Source organism: Silene latifolia, chromosome 3 (genome assembly GCF_048544455.1).
Source record: "Silene latifolia isolate original U9 population chromosome 3, ASM4854445v1, whole genome shotgun sequence".
Classification (NCBI taxonomy): Eukaryota; Viridiplantae; Streptophyta; class Magnoliopsida; order Caryophyllales; family Caryophyllaceae; genus Silene; species Silene latifolia.
Genome location: NC_133528.1, coordinates 8,276,537 through 8,296,738, shown reverse-complemented (window position 1 = coordinate 8,296,738; position 20,202 = coordinate 8,276,537). Strand labels below are relative to the sequence as shown.

Below are 20,202 nucleotides of genomic sequence, written 5' to 3'. Positions count from 1 at the left end.
ATAAATAATGATTATTTAATGATAAAATGTATTAGAGAATATTATATTGAAGATATTGTTATTAGGAAAATATATTATCTAGTTAATGTATTATACAGTACAACTGGTTGTATATACAACTTATATAGAGATTAACAGAATAATTATTTTAGCTCAATAACTTCGTAAAATATCTTAATAACTTATAAATAGCTCAACAACTTTGTGTAAGAGCTCAATAATTTTAAAGCGGTTGTACAATGCTACTGTACAACTGGTTGTAGAATAGTATTTGTGTATATATTATTATGAGATAATATATTATAGGTAAGATATTATTATTAGAGAATATCGTTAGGAATATTCTAAGAAATACTGATTATTATTGATAAACTGATTACATTATATAGAATAATATATTTTCATAATAATAATATTTTCAATATAATATTCTTTAATAAGATATTATAACTAAAAGAAAAATTGTCATTTCTCTAACACTAAGTGATGGTTTTAGGAAATATTTAAAGCAAGTGATCGTAAAATTATCACATTTTCTTCATCTTGATTACAGGCGGAAAGGGCTGTTCGGAATGAAAATTTGCATACTTTTTAGGTGGACCTTTTTAATCATTGGCATACAACTAAGACATTTTTTGGTTAATGCACCCGTGATTTGATACCATGATAGCAAAAATTATTGATTTATAATTTGGATTTTGAAAATTAATTTACATGCTTAATTATATTTTTTGGTTCAAATGAGCGCACTTTTATTATGGGTGAGAATAGAAGTATAGAACCCTAAAGTTCTAACTTCATGGTTGGAGCAAGGGATTTATGTAGATGAGACAAGTCATGATTTGGCTCGAAAATCTATATTGTGGATAAGAAGTTACTAAATTAATTGTAGAAAATCTGTAACAGGTTCATATATAAAAAATTAAAAAAAATGGCTCTTTTCATTAATTTTTGAAAAGCTGTAGCAGATTCATATCAATAATTTGTTGAAAATTTGAAGCAGGTTCATATCAATTAATTGTAGAAAATCTGTAGTGGGTTTGTATGAATAATTTTTTAAAATCAAAGTTATAAATCAATAATTTTTCAAAATCATTACCTTTTTAACATCGAAGAAAGTAAAACATACGAATTATGTAAAATAAATTATAAAAAAAATAAGAATTTCTCTCAAATAGCATTCACAATTCACTTGAGTAAAAAGAGTTGACAAACTTAAGAAGCCCGCAAGAGAATTTAGTGGGCCAATGGTGGGCCCATTGTAACAATCCCATTTACTCAAAGAAGAATGTGTTGGTGTAGCCCAAAAGCCAAGTCACATATTAATCATTGTAGTGGAGACCTAAAATTAATGGGTTTCTATATGAATACGAGTTGAAATCTTTTGTCGCACTTTTATATCTCATTTTATGTCTAAGTATTTCCTAAAGAATAGAAGATTGATGATGGTGTGTCGCAAGTAGAAGACAATGTGATAAAAAGAGGAGAAAATAAAATGAGAAAGGATTCGCGTTAATATGCATACGGCATGTCGACATACCTGCATAAACCATTAATTGTTAATATATATGTTAATCTAACAAATGACTCACATAAATCGGTGTTCTATAATCAAGTAATTTTGAATATGGTTAGTCTGAATCGGACTAATGACGGTCTAATCATAATCAATTAAGTCGAAAAATGCCATTTTTGGCCATTTCGAGGATTCAATGTCTATTTTCCAAATCAATCACTACTAATGATTCTCTATAATTTCGAATTTAGTTGTATTTCAATCATTTTGTTTTTAAATGGAGAGAATTTGTGCTCCGGTTTATTTTACAATATTCTTTTTTTGGTTGATAGTGGACATATTGCAGTTCAGACTATACATCTGAAATAATATCTCTTATTGTTTATTTTCTGAGTTTTATTTTAAAGTTTTGAGTTCTGCTTTAGTATAAAGTTTTTTAACACATTTACTAAAACATTACACTAAAAAAAATATAATATTGCTCAAAAACTATATTTATAAATGGTAATATGCTCAGAAAAAATGTGTATATACTCAAAAACTAAAGGATCTGAGGTACTACCGCAGATGCGCTATCCTTTTTCTCGACATATTGCCCTATTAGTAGTGCAATGTATACAAATGATATTTCATGATTGGTTCCACTTAAAACTGAACAAGCCAGCAGATAAAGCAACAAAGTATCCAACTATTAATGTTCTATACCAAAAACAAAGCATCAAAATTCCAAAATTTTATTATAAAATTATAATATAAATATGGACCCTAAGGCCTAATCAAAAACAATATTATCTCATAATAATGTCAAAAGAATACACTAAGATGTAACTTTGTGTAACATTATAATGGCCTAATACATCAAATTTGAATTAAATGGATATATAATAACCTAAAGAAGACCGGATGATCTCCTTTAAGACGGTCATATCCGTCTTAAATGTAAAACGGGTCACATACTATCCCCATATAGCAGGTAGATGGGACAAGACTACAAGAGTTTGCCATTTCTTAGGCATCTGGCTTTTTATCTCATCATCTATTTGACCCGTTTATTGTTTAAGACGAATATGTCCATCTTAAACAAGAATGAATGTGTTAACTTTAAAAAATGATGGTATTAAAGAAAGTAACTGTAAAGAATTTGGTTCCAAATATCAGGAACACCAGGGAGACACCAATGGCTGCAATCCATCGAAAAGAGCCCGTAAATAGAAGGGTGTGCATCTTTCCTCAGTAATGAAAGCAGAGTTATATCTAGCAGAGTTACTGGTTTCTTGATTTTGCTTAGGGCGCGCTTTAATACCGTCACTGCTTCAGGTATGCCAGCCGGATAAGTGTAGCCATTCACTGGTCGGGTTTGCCTTAAGCAGTTTATAGAGGTCGGTTCTTCCCAGTCGCTCCCGCTGGTTCACAATTGTCAATGTAGTGTATTAGCTAGGAGTTTCATAGAAAATCCGGAAATTTTCCATGGTACCCCTACTTTTAAAAATATGTCTATGATATCCTTGAGGTTCCATTTTTGTGCTCATGGTACCCCTAATGTAACGACCGTTAAATGGACGTTAAGTTTTGATGATGTGGCAATGAATTAGTAATGGAGTAAAAATTATTAATAAATATGAAATAAAAATGGAAAGCAGGGGTACCATGGGAAATCTGACAATTAAGCGGTAATATGGAAAATTTTCGTAATTTTTAATTACTAATTTATTGGCACATCATCAAAACTTAACCTCCATTTAACGACCGTTACATTAGGGGTACCATGGACATAAAAATGGACCTCAAGTATACCATGTGCAGATTCTTAAAAGTACGGTCGGGGTACCAGAGAAATCTGACAAAATTAAAGGGTACCATGAGAAATTTCTGTAGAAAATATTGCGCAGCTCGATTAAAAGAAAATAGTACTCCGTAAGTCACTGTTAAGACGGTCCATAAGACGATCCTAACGAAAAGAGAGACGTTTTAGATAGCTTACTTGTAATGAGAAGGTGAAATTCCTTGAAAGAACACCTTTGTTCTTGTAGGATCGATGGTGGCGTCTACCCATCGACCCCAAGTGTTGAGTGCTATTCCGAAAGCCACCATGCGATCCATATCTTTGATCGTAACATTGCCAATCCGAATGTAGTCCCATCTGCACATTTTAAAATGTCATTTACGAGGTGAACAACAAGACGACCAATATAGCTACTTCATTTCTTTCTTTATCGTCTAGGTCACTTCTTCAAAGCGTCATCTTTTAGGTGCATTTTAGAGTTCAAAGAAACATCGACATTGGCCGAGCAACTAGCCAAACAGGCATGTATTCACCCATGGACGGTTCTAAAGGATGATTCATGTCAGCCGACCCCAAATCATTTTGGGATTAAGGCTCTGATGTTGACAATCATGTTGTTGTTTGTAATAGTGATTCATAGACCAAACAATAACTCGTAAATATGGAGAGGACGGGTTAGGGGACTAACGGTTGGCTTGGGCCACGACGACTCCACCAATGCCAAGTATTGAATATAAGCACATCCATGTATTTCCATAATCTTCCTCCGCTAATGGAATCCAACTTTAAGACTCTTCCGATTCTTTCCCTTACGACATCAACTAGATACACACTTCTGTCAAGCATGATGTTTAGTTCATAATCCTGCATCACAAAATAAAGGTATCCAGCGTAATCAATGGCAAATACATTCTGAAGTAACAAGTAGTACTCTTCCTTAAGGATACGTGTTAGGTCCCAATAGGGTCAGTTTGCTTACGAATTTGTTAGTCGATTTAAAGCCATCAACAATGCTTGGGAGTTGGGACAGGCAGTGACTCCGGCGGTTGAGTTTTTTGAAGTTTTTAGTCAAATTTTTCGAATTTTTTATCGAGTGGGTCTTACATTATTACTCATTCCCCCCAGCTTGAATCCTAGCTCCGCCATTGCTACGGTAGCGTCAAACCGGGTTAATTCGACTTTTTCGCTATGTTTATGTCAATTCGGGTCAGCATCATTCATATATGATCAATTTTGTGAGGTCTAACTTGGTACTTAGGTAGTAAATTAAGTTACAAGTGTAAGACCATAGTATTAAATCTCGATTTCAGTATTAATAATGGTATCAGCCATTGAGCTGACGATGTCTTACCGGAAAGGAGAATGTGGAGACGTCGTCTTGCCGGGACAGATTATAGGAAGCAGTGGGTACAGCAGAATGCAACATACAAGTAAGTGACTGCCATTGATTTAGACTTAGTGAATCGCCGACAAACATTATGTTTTTCCCTCTAAACCTTTCGAGAAAACCTCTTGCATTGAATCTGCAATAATCATGAAAATTCGTCAAGAGATGCACTCATTTGCGGCAATAGTTTTACTGTTTTAGTGTCAAATAAGCCACAAAGACAGTACAATATCGGGGTAGAGGGATTCGAACCTAAGACCTATTGTTCACTATACCTCCTTTCAACAATTAGGCTAAGACATATTCGGTATTTTACAAAGTTAATACCGGGTGTATCAAATGACCATACACTTTAGCAATGAGTCCAGTCTCTAGCGGATGATATAAACATTTCTATCCAAGCAAAAATTAGTGACAACTTTCTTTCACCTTAGAATCAAGTTAATCGGAAGCTCGTTTAGGCTCGTTTTGTTTTATGTTTATTATATAGTTTGACATTTTACTATTGTTTTTGTTTTTGATAAAATGTTATTTTAGCATTTATGATTATAATTTTATTACATTTGAGAAGTATTTTATATTTGCATTTTTTCTTAAAAGTTTATTTTTAATTTGATTTAAAAGCTAAAGAAATAACGATTTAAGCGAGCTCGAAATTCTAGCTGATTCCAAGCTTTAACTTTTTAAGCTCGGAAAATTTTGAGCTCAAGCTCAAGTTTCCGAGCCGATTCTTTGCCCACTAGAGCTCGAGCTCCAATCGGCTCGATTACACACCTAGGATTTATGCTTTTGTCCGATTGTCTATTTGACCTCTTTTAAATTTAAGACGAAATTATTAGTCTTAAAAAAGAATTTGTATAAGTTAACTAAGTATAACATTATCCGTCTATAATGAAAGACGGGTCAAATACAATACTACTTTTCTAATAAGACATACAATAAGTGGAGTGGTGGGGGCAAAAAATATCACCACTTTCATTATATAACAATAGACGGATATATCCGTTTATAGCAAGACTAATTGGTATGTGAATTGTATTGGACCGACATGCAAGAAAATAAAAATCATTCAGTATCGCTTGATTGTTGCAATCTGTATTGGTTTAAGGGTTGAAATGGAGACAATGTACTTGCATTTTTTCATGAAAAGCAGAGACATGTGACAAGACATAGTGTGGTACCCAAACACGGTTCCCGCCGCATACCTCGTGAAATTATAGAACTTAAATTTCACACAGCAAGTCTTGCTGATGGCAGACATATTTGGTCTTCAGCTGAAGACGGGTAAAATATCACCCATTTAAGATGAAAATGTAACCATTTTAAGGTAAATAATTTTTAAAGCTATAATAGTTTGTCATTAAAATGGTAACATTTTGTAGTTAAAATGGCGACATTTGGCCCGTCTTCAGCTGAAGACCAAATATGGCTGCCATCAATGAGAATTTGTGAATTTCACATGATTATATTTAACATTTCATTCACCCATTCAACCTGGTCTGTAGCCTTTGGACATCTCACTGGATGGGTTTTTTCATAAAATATTCGGTCGACCGAGCTCGAGCCTGACCCGAATTATACGAGCTTGAGTTCGGCAATACATGGATTGAGGTCGGGCTTAATAGCTGAGTTCCATCTCAAATCTCGTATCCCATTCAAACTCAAGTTCAAATCTCCTAGCCCATTCAAGTTCGAGCTCAAATGATCAACTCGATTACATATTTACATGCCTAGTTAAAATTGGTAGAACCGACCCAATTTCATGACCCAATACTTAAAACAATCCGTAAGTTCAGGGGAACATCCTACGATGCTCGTCCAACTCGTAAGTCGTAACCCAACCCGTGAACACCGCCGATCTTTCGTCGAAAATAATGTTTTTTTTTTTCTTGTAACAGAAGTGAGAAGTAAGAGTAAAACGGATTAAATAGCATATCATTTGCATAAATAAGACAAGTTTTTCGCTAATATATCCGTCTTAAACAAAATCTTTTGGCGTACTAAAACCAATTATCAGCAAATTTGACGCGTAAATTGATACTGCCAAGTGCCGAATAGATACAGGTTGACAAAATCCTAAAACACGACATAGATTGCCTTGATTACCAAACAAAGTGTCGGTAACTAGTCTGTGTCTCACATGGGTGGCAAAAGTAGAGATTTTGAGTTTTTCACTAAACTTTTTTACGTACAAAAAGATACAGAGTACCTTTTTTTAATTAAAACTCGCTAAAATTAAAATCTATTGAATAAAAATAAAGCGTAAACGTAACTGTATTTAACTAAAACTATTTCAAAAAAAACAGGGCCTAAATATTCTGAGGGTTTATTGATTGGCTATTTACGCCTAGTATAAGGGCACGAGGCATAAGTCCAAATCAACCAAATGCGATGTAAGTACTTGAGTTGAGCTCGAGCTTGATCCCAGGGCTCATGATACAAGTCGAGTTCATTTTTTTAAAGTTTAGTTCATTACATACTAGTTCAATTTCTAATTACAAATTCTGGTTTCCGCCACCACATATCGGGACCATTTTACATTTCATTTTCCTCTAACAAATATACGACCGGACTATCAACTGTCAACTTCATTTCATCTAAATTAGGTTATATTCTAGTACATACCAATCAACAATGTAACACATAGCTCCATTTCGTACTTCCTCAGTCTAATATGTCGTAATCATATTTTATTTTGAACCGTTCTATTTAATTGCATACATTTCCAATTGATGTTGAATATTAACTAACAATTTCGCTCTCGTTTTATCCATGTAAAACACTCATATGCCGACGCTGTCACAATGACGAATTGACGATCCCATAGTACGAGTACTACCTTGTACTAGTAACTTCGACCGACAACCTAAGTTGAAGTTAAATTTCAACAACTATATATGACAGAATTTAATGCACAGTAACTAGTACATTGTACAATCTTATCAGCCAGTTACAGACCGTTTCACACAATAATTACGGGCTTAACACTACTCAATTTTCAAGGAATCTAATCAAGCTTCTCTAGGAAATTCAAACTAACTAATCTAATCATATAAATTGATTGGCAATAATCAAATACTCGTAATTATAGTGTAAAACCGTCTTACAGTGTTTAACCAATAAAATAAACCGTCTAATATTATTAGACGGTCTTATCTTATAATTTGTGATTGGTTTATACAATTAAAAAAAAAACCAATTTAGCAAGCCCTGATACATCAATTTAATCGGAAGGTATACCCAGTGCGCATCGAAAGTAGCAGCTGTGAATTCGCTCGTCTCCAAAAAAAATCAACTTAAAACAAATCTACAAGAACAATTGGTCTCTCTTGTGACGGGTTACCATTTGTGACGGATAATTTGTGAGTAAAAATGGTAACAAAATAGGTTAGTGGAGAAAGGGGACCACATAAACAGTGTTGCAGAGAGAGAAAAAGTGGGTATTTTGTGAGATAAAATGGTATCCGTCACTCCAAAGTGACGGATAATACATGTCACAAATGAGAATTTGTGCTACAAGAAACCCAAATATGAAATATGCACAAATAGTTTAGCCGGTAAAGTCATTATGAATTGTACTCATGACCTGGATTTAAATTCAAACCCGCCAGCATTATATTCACCAAATAAGAATAAACAAACTTCCAACATTTTTAAACAACTACGGATCTAAGGGGGTTAGCAGGAACGCTCGTCCACAAGTATTTCATTGCATTATAAAACTCCGGCCTCTAACTACAAATCCTGGTTCCGCTACTACAAAAAAGAATAAATTAAAAAAAGAAAAAAAAGTAGGAATGGATAAATACCTGGGTAAATTGCAAGAAAGAGGTTTCCAACCATAATGAAGATAAAGCTGATCTTTTCTACCATTTTTAGAGCAAGTAAATTCTTTTTGAATAAAAGGGCAATTATCAGGATTATATAATGGATATGAAAAATCAGCTATCCATCTTCCATTATAATAATCACACTTATTATTATTACTATTATTAGTAATGTTGCTACTAATAATGTTGCTATTTCTTCTAATACTTCTACTTCTACTAGTGTTGCTGTTGTTGCTATTTCTTTTGCTAATTACTCTATTATTATTATTAATATTATTGTTTATTATTGTATTTGATCCCTTTGTTGTTGTTGCTTGAAATGTAATTAAGATGAAGAAGAGGAGGGATGTTGTTAATTTTGTTAATAATCCCATCTTTCTATCTCTCTCTTGAATCTAATCGAGAGAGAAAGAGAAGATGTTTTTCTGTTTTTTTGGGGTTTATTTCTTTGTTTTTTGTGTTTTTTAATTGGTTATGTTTTTGAGGGTGGATTCGGAGAATTTATCGGTATTGATTATGCTTTTACTACACTGGTCACTGCTGTAGTGCGGACTAGGAGTCAAATTCTCTCAATTTCTAAAAAAGAAATGAATGTTCATTTTTTTTTACAATTAATCTCATTATAGATGAATATATCCGTTTAAAGTAAAAAATGAGTCAAATATACTTAAAGTGGTAACAATTTTAGGTCTACCATGTAACTTGTTGCTTATCTTATGCTAAAAGGGGTGGATAATTGCCCGTCTATAACTATAGACGGATATCTCTCATCTATAATACGAACTAGATTTTGTGCCCGTGCGTTGCACGGTTTCTAAATAATGTTTTATTTTTAACTGAAGTGGTAGAATATGTAAGTTCTTAAATGTGAGAACGGTAAATTTGCTATCTTGAAGTAACTAATGACTTTGAAAATAAGTGTAGTCGACGTTGTGAATTAATTTAAGTTAGTCTCTTATATACGGCTCCGTATTATACAGTCTTCATTGGTATATTATGAAATCTTTATTGTCATCTTAGATATGTATGATCGTGTTTGTCAGTATGTGCCCTAATTATAATCAGCAAGTCTCAATTGTGACGATGTTTTGTCTTAACTAAACACATGAGTAATACTTGACCCGTCGCAAGTTTGTGACGGATAAACCCGTTATAAATGAGAATATGTGAATTATAATATGATAATGATTCCTATATGTCAAATTCACCCGTGTAAAAAAAATGCAATTAGTGAAGAATTTATACAATCATCTAGCACACACCGCCGCTTCCATAGTCTTGCTTCCTCTTCTAAATTGATTCTCAAATAACTAAGAGATGGAATAGTTGGCTGAAAGACATATACAAAAATCAAAATACAATAAAAGCATCATAATCAAGTGATTTTAGAAGCCTATATACTACGTTGATAAATTTGTTTGAGCTTGCTTCACCCTCCTGTAGACCAAAAGACAGATTAGCCTCCTGACTTTTATATTGAAGGGACCAATAGACCAACTTTTTGCAAGTTGCTTGTATAGAGTAATAGAACCAGCAATGGCAACAACTCCTTCGAGCAATTTCTCAAAGCCTACATCACTATCATCTAAATCGATGCTGCCTTTAAAGCATGAAGGAGAATGGGAACCACTACTTTGGATATAAATTTGTGAATATATTTGACAATAAGAACGTATGAAGATTTTATATTCATATTAACTGATATTTGTATTTTACTAAAATTTATTATAAAGTCTATCTTTTAAGATTAAGATTTATTTTTGGTATTTATTAATATGGTACTTATCTTTTTAGATTAAGATTAATATTTACAAATTCTGTTTTTTCTACGACTAATATATAGATAAATAATAGAGAAATTAAAAAAAATATTAATGATAAAATTTAAATCAGTCCGTCTTGTTTCAGACCGCCTTATTTCAGACCGCAATAAGACCTCTCACAAGTGAGAAGCACATGGGTGGTTAGACCTGGCAAACAGATCGGGTCGTGTCGGGTTTGTGTTCGTGTCACATGTAAACGGTTCACAGACCCTCCAACCCAAACCCGACCCAATTAAATTTCGTGTCGTGTTCGTGTCGACCCACTTACATAAATGGGTCATCAAGCCTCAACCCTAACCCATTAATTTCGTGTCGGGTTCGGGTCGTGTTTTTAAATGTCTTGTCCATATTTGGAAAGTTTAAGTATATTTATGTGATGAAAGATCAAGAAAAATTAGGATTAATTTAGTAAACAGATCTTTCGTGTCGGGTTCGTGTTTAGAGAGCTCAACCCAAACCCAACCCAATTAAATATCGTGTCGTGTTCGTGTCGACCCACTTACATAAATGGGTCATTAAGCCTCAACCCAAACCCGTTAATTTCGTGTCGGGTTCGTGTCGTGTTTTCGTGTCGTGTCATTGTTTGCCAGCTCTATGGGTGGTGGGACACCCCCATGTGCTTTCCCACTCAGACCCTAAATGGGTTTTTTGTGAGAGGAAATGGTATCCGTCTGACCATTTCAGACGGATATGACGGTCTGAAATAAGAATTTGTGAATTTAAATAAGATAGAAAATTAAACAGATATATTAACATTATTTAACACATTTATACATAATTACAAACTCTATCTAATTAATATGATAGAAATATATATATTGACTCTTATTTTTGTCTTTTTTAATCCATTTTTTTTTAAGAACTTGGAGATTGGTGTACCCTCAAGGTTTTGAAATAAGAGATTTAGGTCAGCAAGATTTATTGTCAAGGATAATAATTTAGTTACATTGAGAAAAAGAAAAAAAAAATTTGAATTAGATTTTATTTGTCGATATAAGGAGTGAAAATCATATCACCAATAACTAAAACCAATACTAATACTAAACCCATCATCATCCGAAACCAAAAATATCTTAAAAACACAAATCCTCATTATGATACAATTGAACTTACTAATCATCATTATTGTACTAATATTATTACCGTGTTAATCATTATGATACAATCAAACCAAATCAAGTAATTACATCTTGGAAAGCTTGTTAGGAGCACCACCAGTGACCTTAGCAACACGAAGAAGAGCTAACTCGGCCTTGAGATCCTTGAGTTGCCCTAATAAATCAGTCTTTGATTTATCCCTAAGTTCATGCACCTTGATTCTTGCTGCAGATTTTTAAATCAAATTAGGGATGAAGATATTGAAGATCATTAATCAATTAACATATTGAAGATCATTAATCAATTCACAAATTCTTATTTGTGACGGAAGGTATCCGTCACAAATAAGAGACGGATACCATATCCCCTCACAAATTACCCATTTGTTTTGAGTGGGGGAAGCACATGGGGGGACCCTCCTTTGTCCCCTCTACCCATTTCCTCTCACAAACTACCCGTCGCAACCCGTGACCCGTCGCAAGCAAGACTTACACTAATCAATTACCCAGAAATTAGAAGAAAGAAAAATTAATTACCCATTTCTGCGTGCGGCGGTCGACTGTAGTGGGGGTTTCACGTGGTGGGATTTCACCCCGTCACGTCTCGTCCTTCTTCCAGCCGTCGCCGTCGACGTCGCCTGAGGTTGCTGCTGTTATTCGCGTTTGTTTTTTTTTCCTCTGGTGCTGCTATTCGGGTTTGTTGTAGCTTTTCTGGTCGTCTTTCCCTTGCTGCTCGCCGTCACGCCGGTTGCGCCGTCGTTTTTCTGGCCCCTTAACGTCGCCGGAGGTTGCCGGTGTATTTGGCCTGCCACCGAGAGTACCATTGATGTAGATATCCTCCCGTGAGTAAAATCTCTGTTGTTCAAAACAAACCAATGATTAGTTAAACATAATCAGCAATTAAAACCAACGTATTAATAATATACACATTAGCATCTCAATTCACAAACAAAAAGTTCATGCGGGTAAAGAAAATCAATCAAAAAAGCTAAGAGAATGAAAATGGAGGGTAAAAAGCGAGGGTTTCAACTTTCATGTTTTGTGTATGTTGATATATTCTTTTTATAGGTGTAATGTTAAAACGTGTTTTAAGTCAAATAAAACTGTTTTTCTTATTATTAATTGATTGATATGATATTGCTATTTGATTATTGTGAGTATTTATAGTAAAATTAATGGTAGAATTCTATCTCTAAACGTAGATATATATTTTATATTTAGTAGTTATGAAAAGATGGATTTTAATAATTAAAAGAATAATGGTGTTTTAAAAAACTTGGAGTCTCTTAGAGTGCCTGAAAAAAGCCTCTTTTATATATATATATTGATTGATTTATGTTTTTTTAAACCGGCCGAATTATATTTTAGCGTAATCCAATGGCTTTATGTTTATGGAAGAAAATAAAGAGATAATGAGTACAAAATATAAATTATTATTACTCCCTCTGCGTGTAGTAGAGCTAGCCATGAACCGGTTTATGAGTGTAGTGCTCTTTTGCAAAATAAGTCTCCTCCTAAGTTGATGGAGTATAAGATTCTTAGAGAAGAAATTGAGAGGAAAAAAATGGAAAGGATCCTTATGCGTGTAGTACAGCTAGCCATGAACCGGTTTAGGGCGGACTCGGCTAGGTCAACCTTTAACCAGCCTTTGGGGGTGGAATGGGCTGATCGAGCCTAACAGATTTAAGTGATGGGCGACCCTAAATTGAACCCTGAGGGGGTCGGGTCACCGTCTAGTCCAACGATTTTTTTTATTATTTTTTATTATTTTGGCCGGTTAAGTGTCAGAATGGGCTAGAAATTTGGAACCCTGAACCGGCCTAGAAGGTTGGGCGACTTGGACGGAGTCATGGGCGGGATGTCCTTGGCTTGTTTTCGACGACTCAATAGGTAGGTCGGGCTGGACGATCCGTGCAATTGGTCTACGCAAAAGATCATGGATGACTTAAACAATCTATAATTTTCAAGAAAACATTAACTTCCCTACGTTATAATAATGCATATTACACTACGTAATTATTCCTATAAAAATAGTTACTAAGTCCTCATGTGTGTCTGTTCTGGTACTTAAATGATAATTTTATTACAATAAATTCTTGTAAAATGTCTTGCCGGTAGAGAGAATCAAATATGAATTTGGCCGAACACCACCCCGACTCACTTTAAATTTTGACTAATGGGCAAACAAGTTAACGGGTTTTGAACAAGTTAACGGGCCGGGCCTTTGTAGTTTTGGCTTGATGGACTGGACCTTTTGTTTCAAGAATAGCACTCGTATAAGATCAGTCGAGAACGTAGTCCAAACTTCAAACACACAAGGCACAAGAGGCTTTGGATGTTGGAGAGTTGGGTAATGCTTCGAGGCCCATTTGGCTCAGAGCCCAACAAATGCGAAAGTAGAAATACAACGACTCTTTTATAAGACTGTCTTATAGCTAGAACTGGCTCAAAAGAAGAGAAGTTCAATTATAAAATTTAATTTATATTTTGATTTTATTTAATAACTCGGCATTTTATGATGAAAACTAACTCATTTAACAATCTAAAAGTTTAGGTTATCAAAATAAAATATTTTTTTACAAATTTATTAAGTAATCTATTTGGGCTTTTGATTAATTGACTAGTCTTATGAGTAAAATGGTCTCACACAACAATTTGTGATAGAAATATGTTTGTTCTTTATAGGACCGTCCTACACCATAAGACTGACAAAAAAAGAGGGAAGTCCAAAAATTTAATTTAAATTTAAATTTTTATTTTAACAATTGACATTTTATGATGATAATTAACATATTTAAATATACACAAGTTAATATAAAATCACAAATTCTCATTATAGACGGACACTATCCGTCTATACGTATAGACGGATACCATTTCCCCTCATAAAATACCCATTTACCATAAAGTGGGAAGCACATGGGGATGTCCCACCTTGTCCCCCCTACCCATTTTATTAGAGGTCTTTACCCGTCTGTTCGCTCCACCCGTCTCTACCAAGACCTATGATATAAAATTTTAGGTTACTGCACTACTTTTATGTATAAAGTGGTCTTACACGGGTACACGCCATGTGTTATTCCAGGTTTTTCAAGGGGAGGAAATACATTTATTAGTTCTCATAAGGCCACATATTCGAAAAATTTGAAGGTGCTTTTATTTTAGTTCTTGTTAATCGATTGTATATTTGAAAGTCTGAAACTAGTGAAAATCTCTACATCTTTTTTATTTAGTAGAAAGGTTCAATTGACAATTGCATACAAACAATCGAATTTTTCGACTCGTGGTTTAATTGTGTTATATGATGACCGGTTTGAGAATTTAACCGGTTCCTTATTAGTGATTTTTTGCTATTTTTTGTAGTAGTGCATTCTCATTTGCCCTTTTACAATCAGTTAGACGAATATATATATCGTGTGAGGTCAGATGACAAGCGAAGAAGATAAAATATACAATTCCCACTAAACTAAAAGAATAAGAGTTCCTCACAATTTTCCCGCTCAATTAATTGACAAATATGGTGGACCCACATTAAAATTCTGACTTTTAATTTATTGACTAAAGATTGCATCCACCGAATAAAATATTACAATCAAATTAAATGTCAACTAAAAATAGGCTTAACACTGCCATTATTCACGCTTAATATACCAGTAGTATAATAATTTGTTCTTTTGTAAGTTGGTGGTTGGAGTTGATAAAGTTTCAATTTTATTTGTTTTTTTTTTCTAAAATAAATTGTCCTTTTTTTTTTAAAGTTAACTAATCCTTATCAATATGAGTTGTTCTTAATAAAGGACAAGAAGTAAGAATCAATAATTCTAATTTTTCCTATTAAAAATAAAAGAAAAAAGAATATAGGGGCAAATAGTATTTTTAATTGTTTGTGAATCGTCTTTAGATGTATCATATACCGTTTATATATGTTTCCGTTATAAGGTCAATATGCTCTTTATAATAACAAGTACTGACCTTATATTAGATTATGTTATTCCATATAGTCGGCTATCATTATTTTTAATAATAAAGTTAGGTTCACACAAAAATAACTTAATCTAAAAGTCATTTGAATAGTAAACCTTATTTTTTTATAATTCTACTAACACTATAATCAGTACCTTACAACATATTATTATAATTATAACTCATTTATGTAAAAAAAATTTAATTTTTACAAACTCAATTAATCTAACCCTCACAAATGTCATGCTTTAGCACGGGATCTCAACTAGTATTTTAACTAATTATAAGAGAAGAAAAAAAAGGTAAATAATAATACAACTTTCTACCTCGCTCCATTCGAATTATTTCTATACAGTATCAAAGGCATGTTACATCTATTAACCTATGATAGTGTACTCTATCTAGGTCGCACGGACCCTCCTCCTAATCGGTCTTCCCGTGTTTGGTGTTCGACGCGACACTCATTAGACACGCGTCAAAATGTGTCGGACATCTATAAAGCCGTGTCTAACTTTCATCTTTTATTTGGAAACGTGTCTAACCCGTGTCCATGGTATTTTGAGCGTGTCCATGGTATTTGGACACATTTTGGATACACTTTCAAACGGAATCAAGTTGAATTTAAAGTAAATGGCGTGGATTGTTATATGGTTGAATTTAGTGGGAAATAAGTTTAATTGGGGGCAAATGATGTTCTTTAAACGAATAATGAGATGTCGAAATAGATTGATTATAAGTTGGATTTTGGTTTTGGAAATGAAAATGAGTTATAATTAACGTCAAGTTTTACCTTCACTTATTTAAATTTAATATCAAATACTTTTTCAAAAATAAATCACACATATAATACTATAAAATATACTCCCTCCTGGTCTCTATTTTATTCCCTTTGTTTGTAGGCACGAGTATTAAGACGATGAATAAAATAAGAATAAAAAGTTGGGTGGGTTATGTGATAAGAGAGAGGGATGAATAATTATGAGTTAAATAAGGAATTGTGGGTCACAAACATTAAGGGATTGAATAAAATATGAGTAAAAGATTTGGGTGGGGTTTGGTGATAGGAGAGAGGAGGAACAAAATAAGAGTTAAAATTTCCAAAATTAGAACGAGGAAGAAAACCTGAATAATCCATTTAAGAAAATAGGGAAGAAAATAGTGAATAGAAGAGAGTATATTTTATTAAATTTAAATAACGTGTCCTGCGTCTTAAATTTCATAGGATGACGTGTCATATGTCCGTGTCCGTTTTGATGCTACCTAGTATTTTATCAACAACAAGTTTCTCTTGTGACGGACATACCCGTCACAAGGTTGCAACGGGTCATGTAATAACCATGTGGATAAATAAGACAAAATAAATTGTTACTTCTTAGATATTTTCTTTCGTCTTATCTACTTCAAATGGGTAATATTTAACCTCCCCATCACAAATGAGAATTTGCTTTCTATCAAATGAGATGCATGTTGTTTGGCAAAAAATCTCAAAGCTATTAGGTGATTTTGTCGCGCAATTGCGCAAACATAAAAGCTTCCCAAATCCAAGTTGAGAAGTAGGTAATCTGTCCTTTTTTAGATCCACCCACCCATGCAATAAATGTCAACTTTGAGTTTTCAAAGAACGTAAAATATTTTTGGGTATGATAAACTGTAGATTAGTGATTTTTCTGCATATTCAAGCCTTTTAATATATTTAACTCATCAATTTATTAATTTATGTGTTTGGTAAATGCATATTGAAATATGCTTCACCCAGCATATTCATATTAGTAGATTTTGAAAATTGAATATGTCAACCATTTACACAGATATACAACAATCTATTAACCTAAATTCGCTAATTACCAAACACTTTTATTAAATATGCTAACTGAAACATACTAGTCAAACCTGTCAATCTAATGTGTCATTTATAATCTGCTTGACCAATATGCTTCTGCTATTATTAATCTGCTGAGTAACAAATAGGACCACTATCTAAAACGGATATACTTATATTAAATAATAAAACAAGTTAAATAAATAAACGAGATAAAAAAAAATAATGTCTTCAGAATGACAAATTCTTATCTCGTCTATCTATATGTGGTAGTATTTGATCCACGTTACACTTAAAAGCTAAAACGAATAAGACTGTCTTAAGGAAATTGTTCAAAAAGAGCACTTATTAAAGTACTTCGTTTGTACCATTATTACAATTGTTTATTTAAAACAGATATATTCGTTTCAAACAAAAAAATTGATCATATAAATAGATGGTTTTTTTGTCAGAAACTACCTTTTATTTAGGGTCATTTGTGAACAACTACCTTTCATTTTATTTTTGGCTTTCAACTACCTTTCATTTCTTCATTTTGCGAAAGACTACCAAAAATCTACTTCCGGCGAAAAAAAGTCAACTTTCCGGCATTGACTTACCATTTCATATTGAATTTAACTCTTTACTTCATAACCCTAATAATCGACGATAAAGATTGATTAAACCCGACATTAACACCTCAATTTTTCTATCTCTTACCCGAATCAGAGTCCTAATCACCGAAACAAAATCATCATTGATATTAATCTTAACATGGTAAATAATTCTTCAAAAATAATGATCTATTATGGCTTGTTGGCAAAATTAACTCCTAGTGTGTTAACTATTCGAAAATAATCATGGATTCACTCGTAGGATCACTTGTGTGCGGCTATTTCATTAGTTTTTGTATACCCACCATTTTACCATGAAGAGAGAAAGAAGGTATTTTAATATGACTTAGATGGACAATAGGTTGATGAATCATGAGTAGTTTATAAGGTTGTTGAAATGTAAGGGGGAAGGTGAAAGTAGTAGCAAAGGTGACGACGGAGATGGAGATGGAGATTGAGATGGTTGATGCGTTGATATTGCTTTGAACAAACTTTTGATAAGGTGTTGGGCATGGAGAGGAGTTTTTTCGGATTTTGTTGGGTGAACAAAGGGAGAAATATGAGTTATATGTGTGAAAAAGGGAGAAAAGAGTAAGTCAACGTCAGAAAGTTGACTTTTGTTCGCCTGAAGTGGATTTTTGGTAGTCTTTCGCAAAATGAAGAAATAAAAGGTAGTTAAAAGCCAAAAATAAAATGAAAGGTAGTTGTTCACAAATAGCCCTAAATAAAAGGTAGTTTCTGACAAAAACCCCTAAATAGATAGACGAAAAACAAAATGCAATTGAAACAAGAAATGTTTGTCCCATCTTTCTAGATGAGAGCAGCTGCTCCATTATTATTTTTTTAGTTTGACTTTTTAGATCAATAGTCAAAGTTCAATAACTTTTAACTATAAATAAGTGTTAAAATAACAAAAAAGAGAAACATTATGATAAAATATTTACATATATCGTAAAAATGTCTTTCGTTGAATTTAATCCATTTTAATGTTTGGTTGAATCATTTTGGAATAAAGTTAGAATTTGGATGGATTCTAAATTAATTTCAACCCCTTCTAATCTCATACCCAACTTTACCCTTGTATTTTAAATCCATTCCATAATGTTTGGAATGTCAAACAATATAAACCAAGTACTCTGTATGAGATTTAAAATCCTTTCCATAATAATATGACATTTCAATCCATTCCATTACTTTCTCTCGAACCAAATATTTAGATCAACTGGTAAGAGGTTGTTCTATACGATAAAAAAAAAACTTAAAAAATGACATATCTTCGATTACCTGACTTTTGAAAAATAAGGTTAATGAAAAATGAATGAGTCTAGAAAATAAGAAAACACATCTAACGAATTGATCAATACTCGTCTTCTGAGAAATCGTCCCTCACTATATTAATGAGAGACAACCAATAAATAACTAAGAATTAACTAAAAAAAAAATATAAAAATTAAATAAAAATGACAACTACCTATTATGAGAGACGTCTCTCTCTCACTAACATTAATGAGAGACCGTCTTTCTTAAAAATTTGTGAATTTTAGCGTACAAAACAACTCCATCCTAGGTTTACTTTTGACGAGATTAATACACATGTTTTGACGAGATCGCATATGTTTTTATAGTTTTACAGTAGAATGCGACCATGTGCTTGTAATTGTACCGATTTTTATTCAAATTTTCATCAATAGAAAAATTGTTTCCTCAAAAAATAAAAAAGTCGAATCCATTAATTGTATTATTGAATGAGCTCATGTAAAATACATTTAAAAAACACCTAGAAATAAAATAGGGATATTTTTTCGTGTACTGAGTATTTTCGTTTTCTAAAGTGTACCCTTCGTTTTTTTAAAAAAACTTTGACCGATAATAATTCTCTGTTACGAGTTCCGAAAACGGTAATTTTTTTTTTCAAACCAATTATCTCGTCAAGGCCGTTAATTTGAAAAACAAATTTACCGCTTTTTGAACTCGTAGCCGGTAATTATGGTTGGTCAAACGAATAAACTTTGACCGACCATAATTCCCGACTACGAGTTGAGACGACGGTGAATTCTTTTTCAAACTAAAGACCTCTTAAAGACGGTCAATTTGAAAAAAAACAAATTATCATATTCTAAACTTGTAGCCAATAGTTATGGACGGTCAAAGTTTTTTTTTGCAAGAAAAGAGGGTACATCTTAGAAAATAAAAAAGTTAAAGGGCACACGAAAGTATATCCCAATAAAATAAATTTCATTACCTTTTGTCTTTTAACCTGTGCTACTATTAATTATCAGGCACACGTCTGAAAAACCGATTCACTAATCCAAGACACCCTGAATTTTTTCCGTAAAAAGCAACACATGGTGACATGCATTATATTGCCAAAGTTCAAAACTTGTGACATGC

The 20,202-nt window shown here is 33.0% G+C and overlaps 1 protein-coding gene across 1 annotated transcript; it reads right to left on the bottom strand.

The window, feature by feature from the left end:
• Nucleotides 1–2,248: 2,248 nt before the first annotated feature.
• LOC141647041 (protein trichome birefringence-like 41) lies at nucleotides 2,249–8,977 on the bottom strand. Its single transcript, XM_074455076.1, has 5 exons — nucleotides 8,496–8,977; nucleotides 4,651–4,822; nucleotides 3,988–4,163; nucleotides 3,498–3,656; nucleotides 2,249–2,919 (listed from the first exon to the last, which is right to left on the bottom strand). Exons 1-5 carry the CDS (start codon nucleotides 8,888–8,890, stop codon nucleotides 2,634–2,636), a joined length of 1,188 nt encoding a protein of 395 aa, XP_074311177.1. The 5' UTR covers nucleotides 8,891–8,977; the 3' UTR covers nucleotides 2,249–2,633.
• Nucleotides 8,978–20,202: the final 11,225 nt, after the last annotated feature.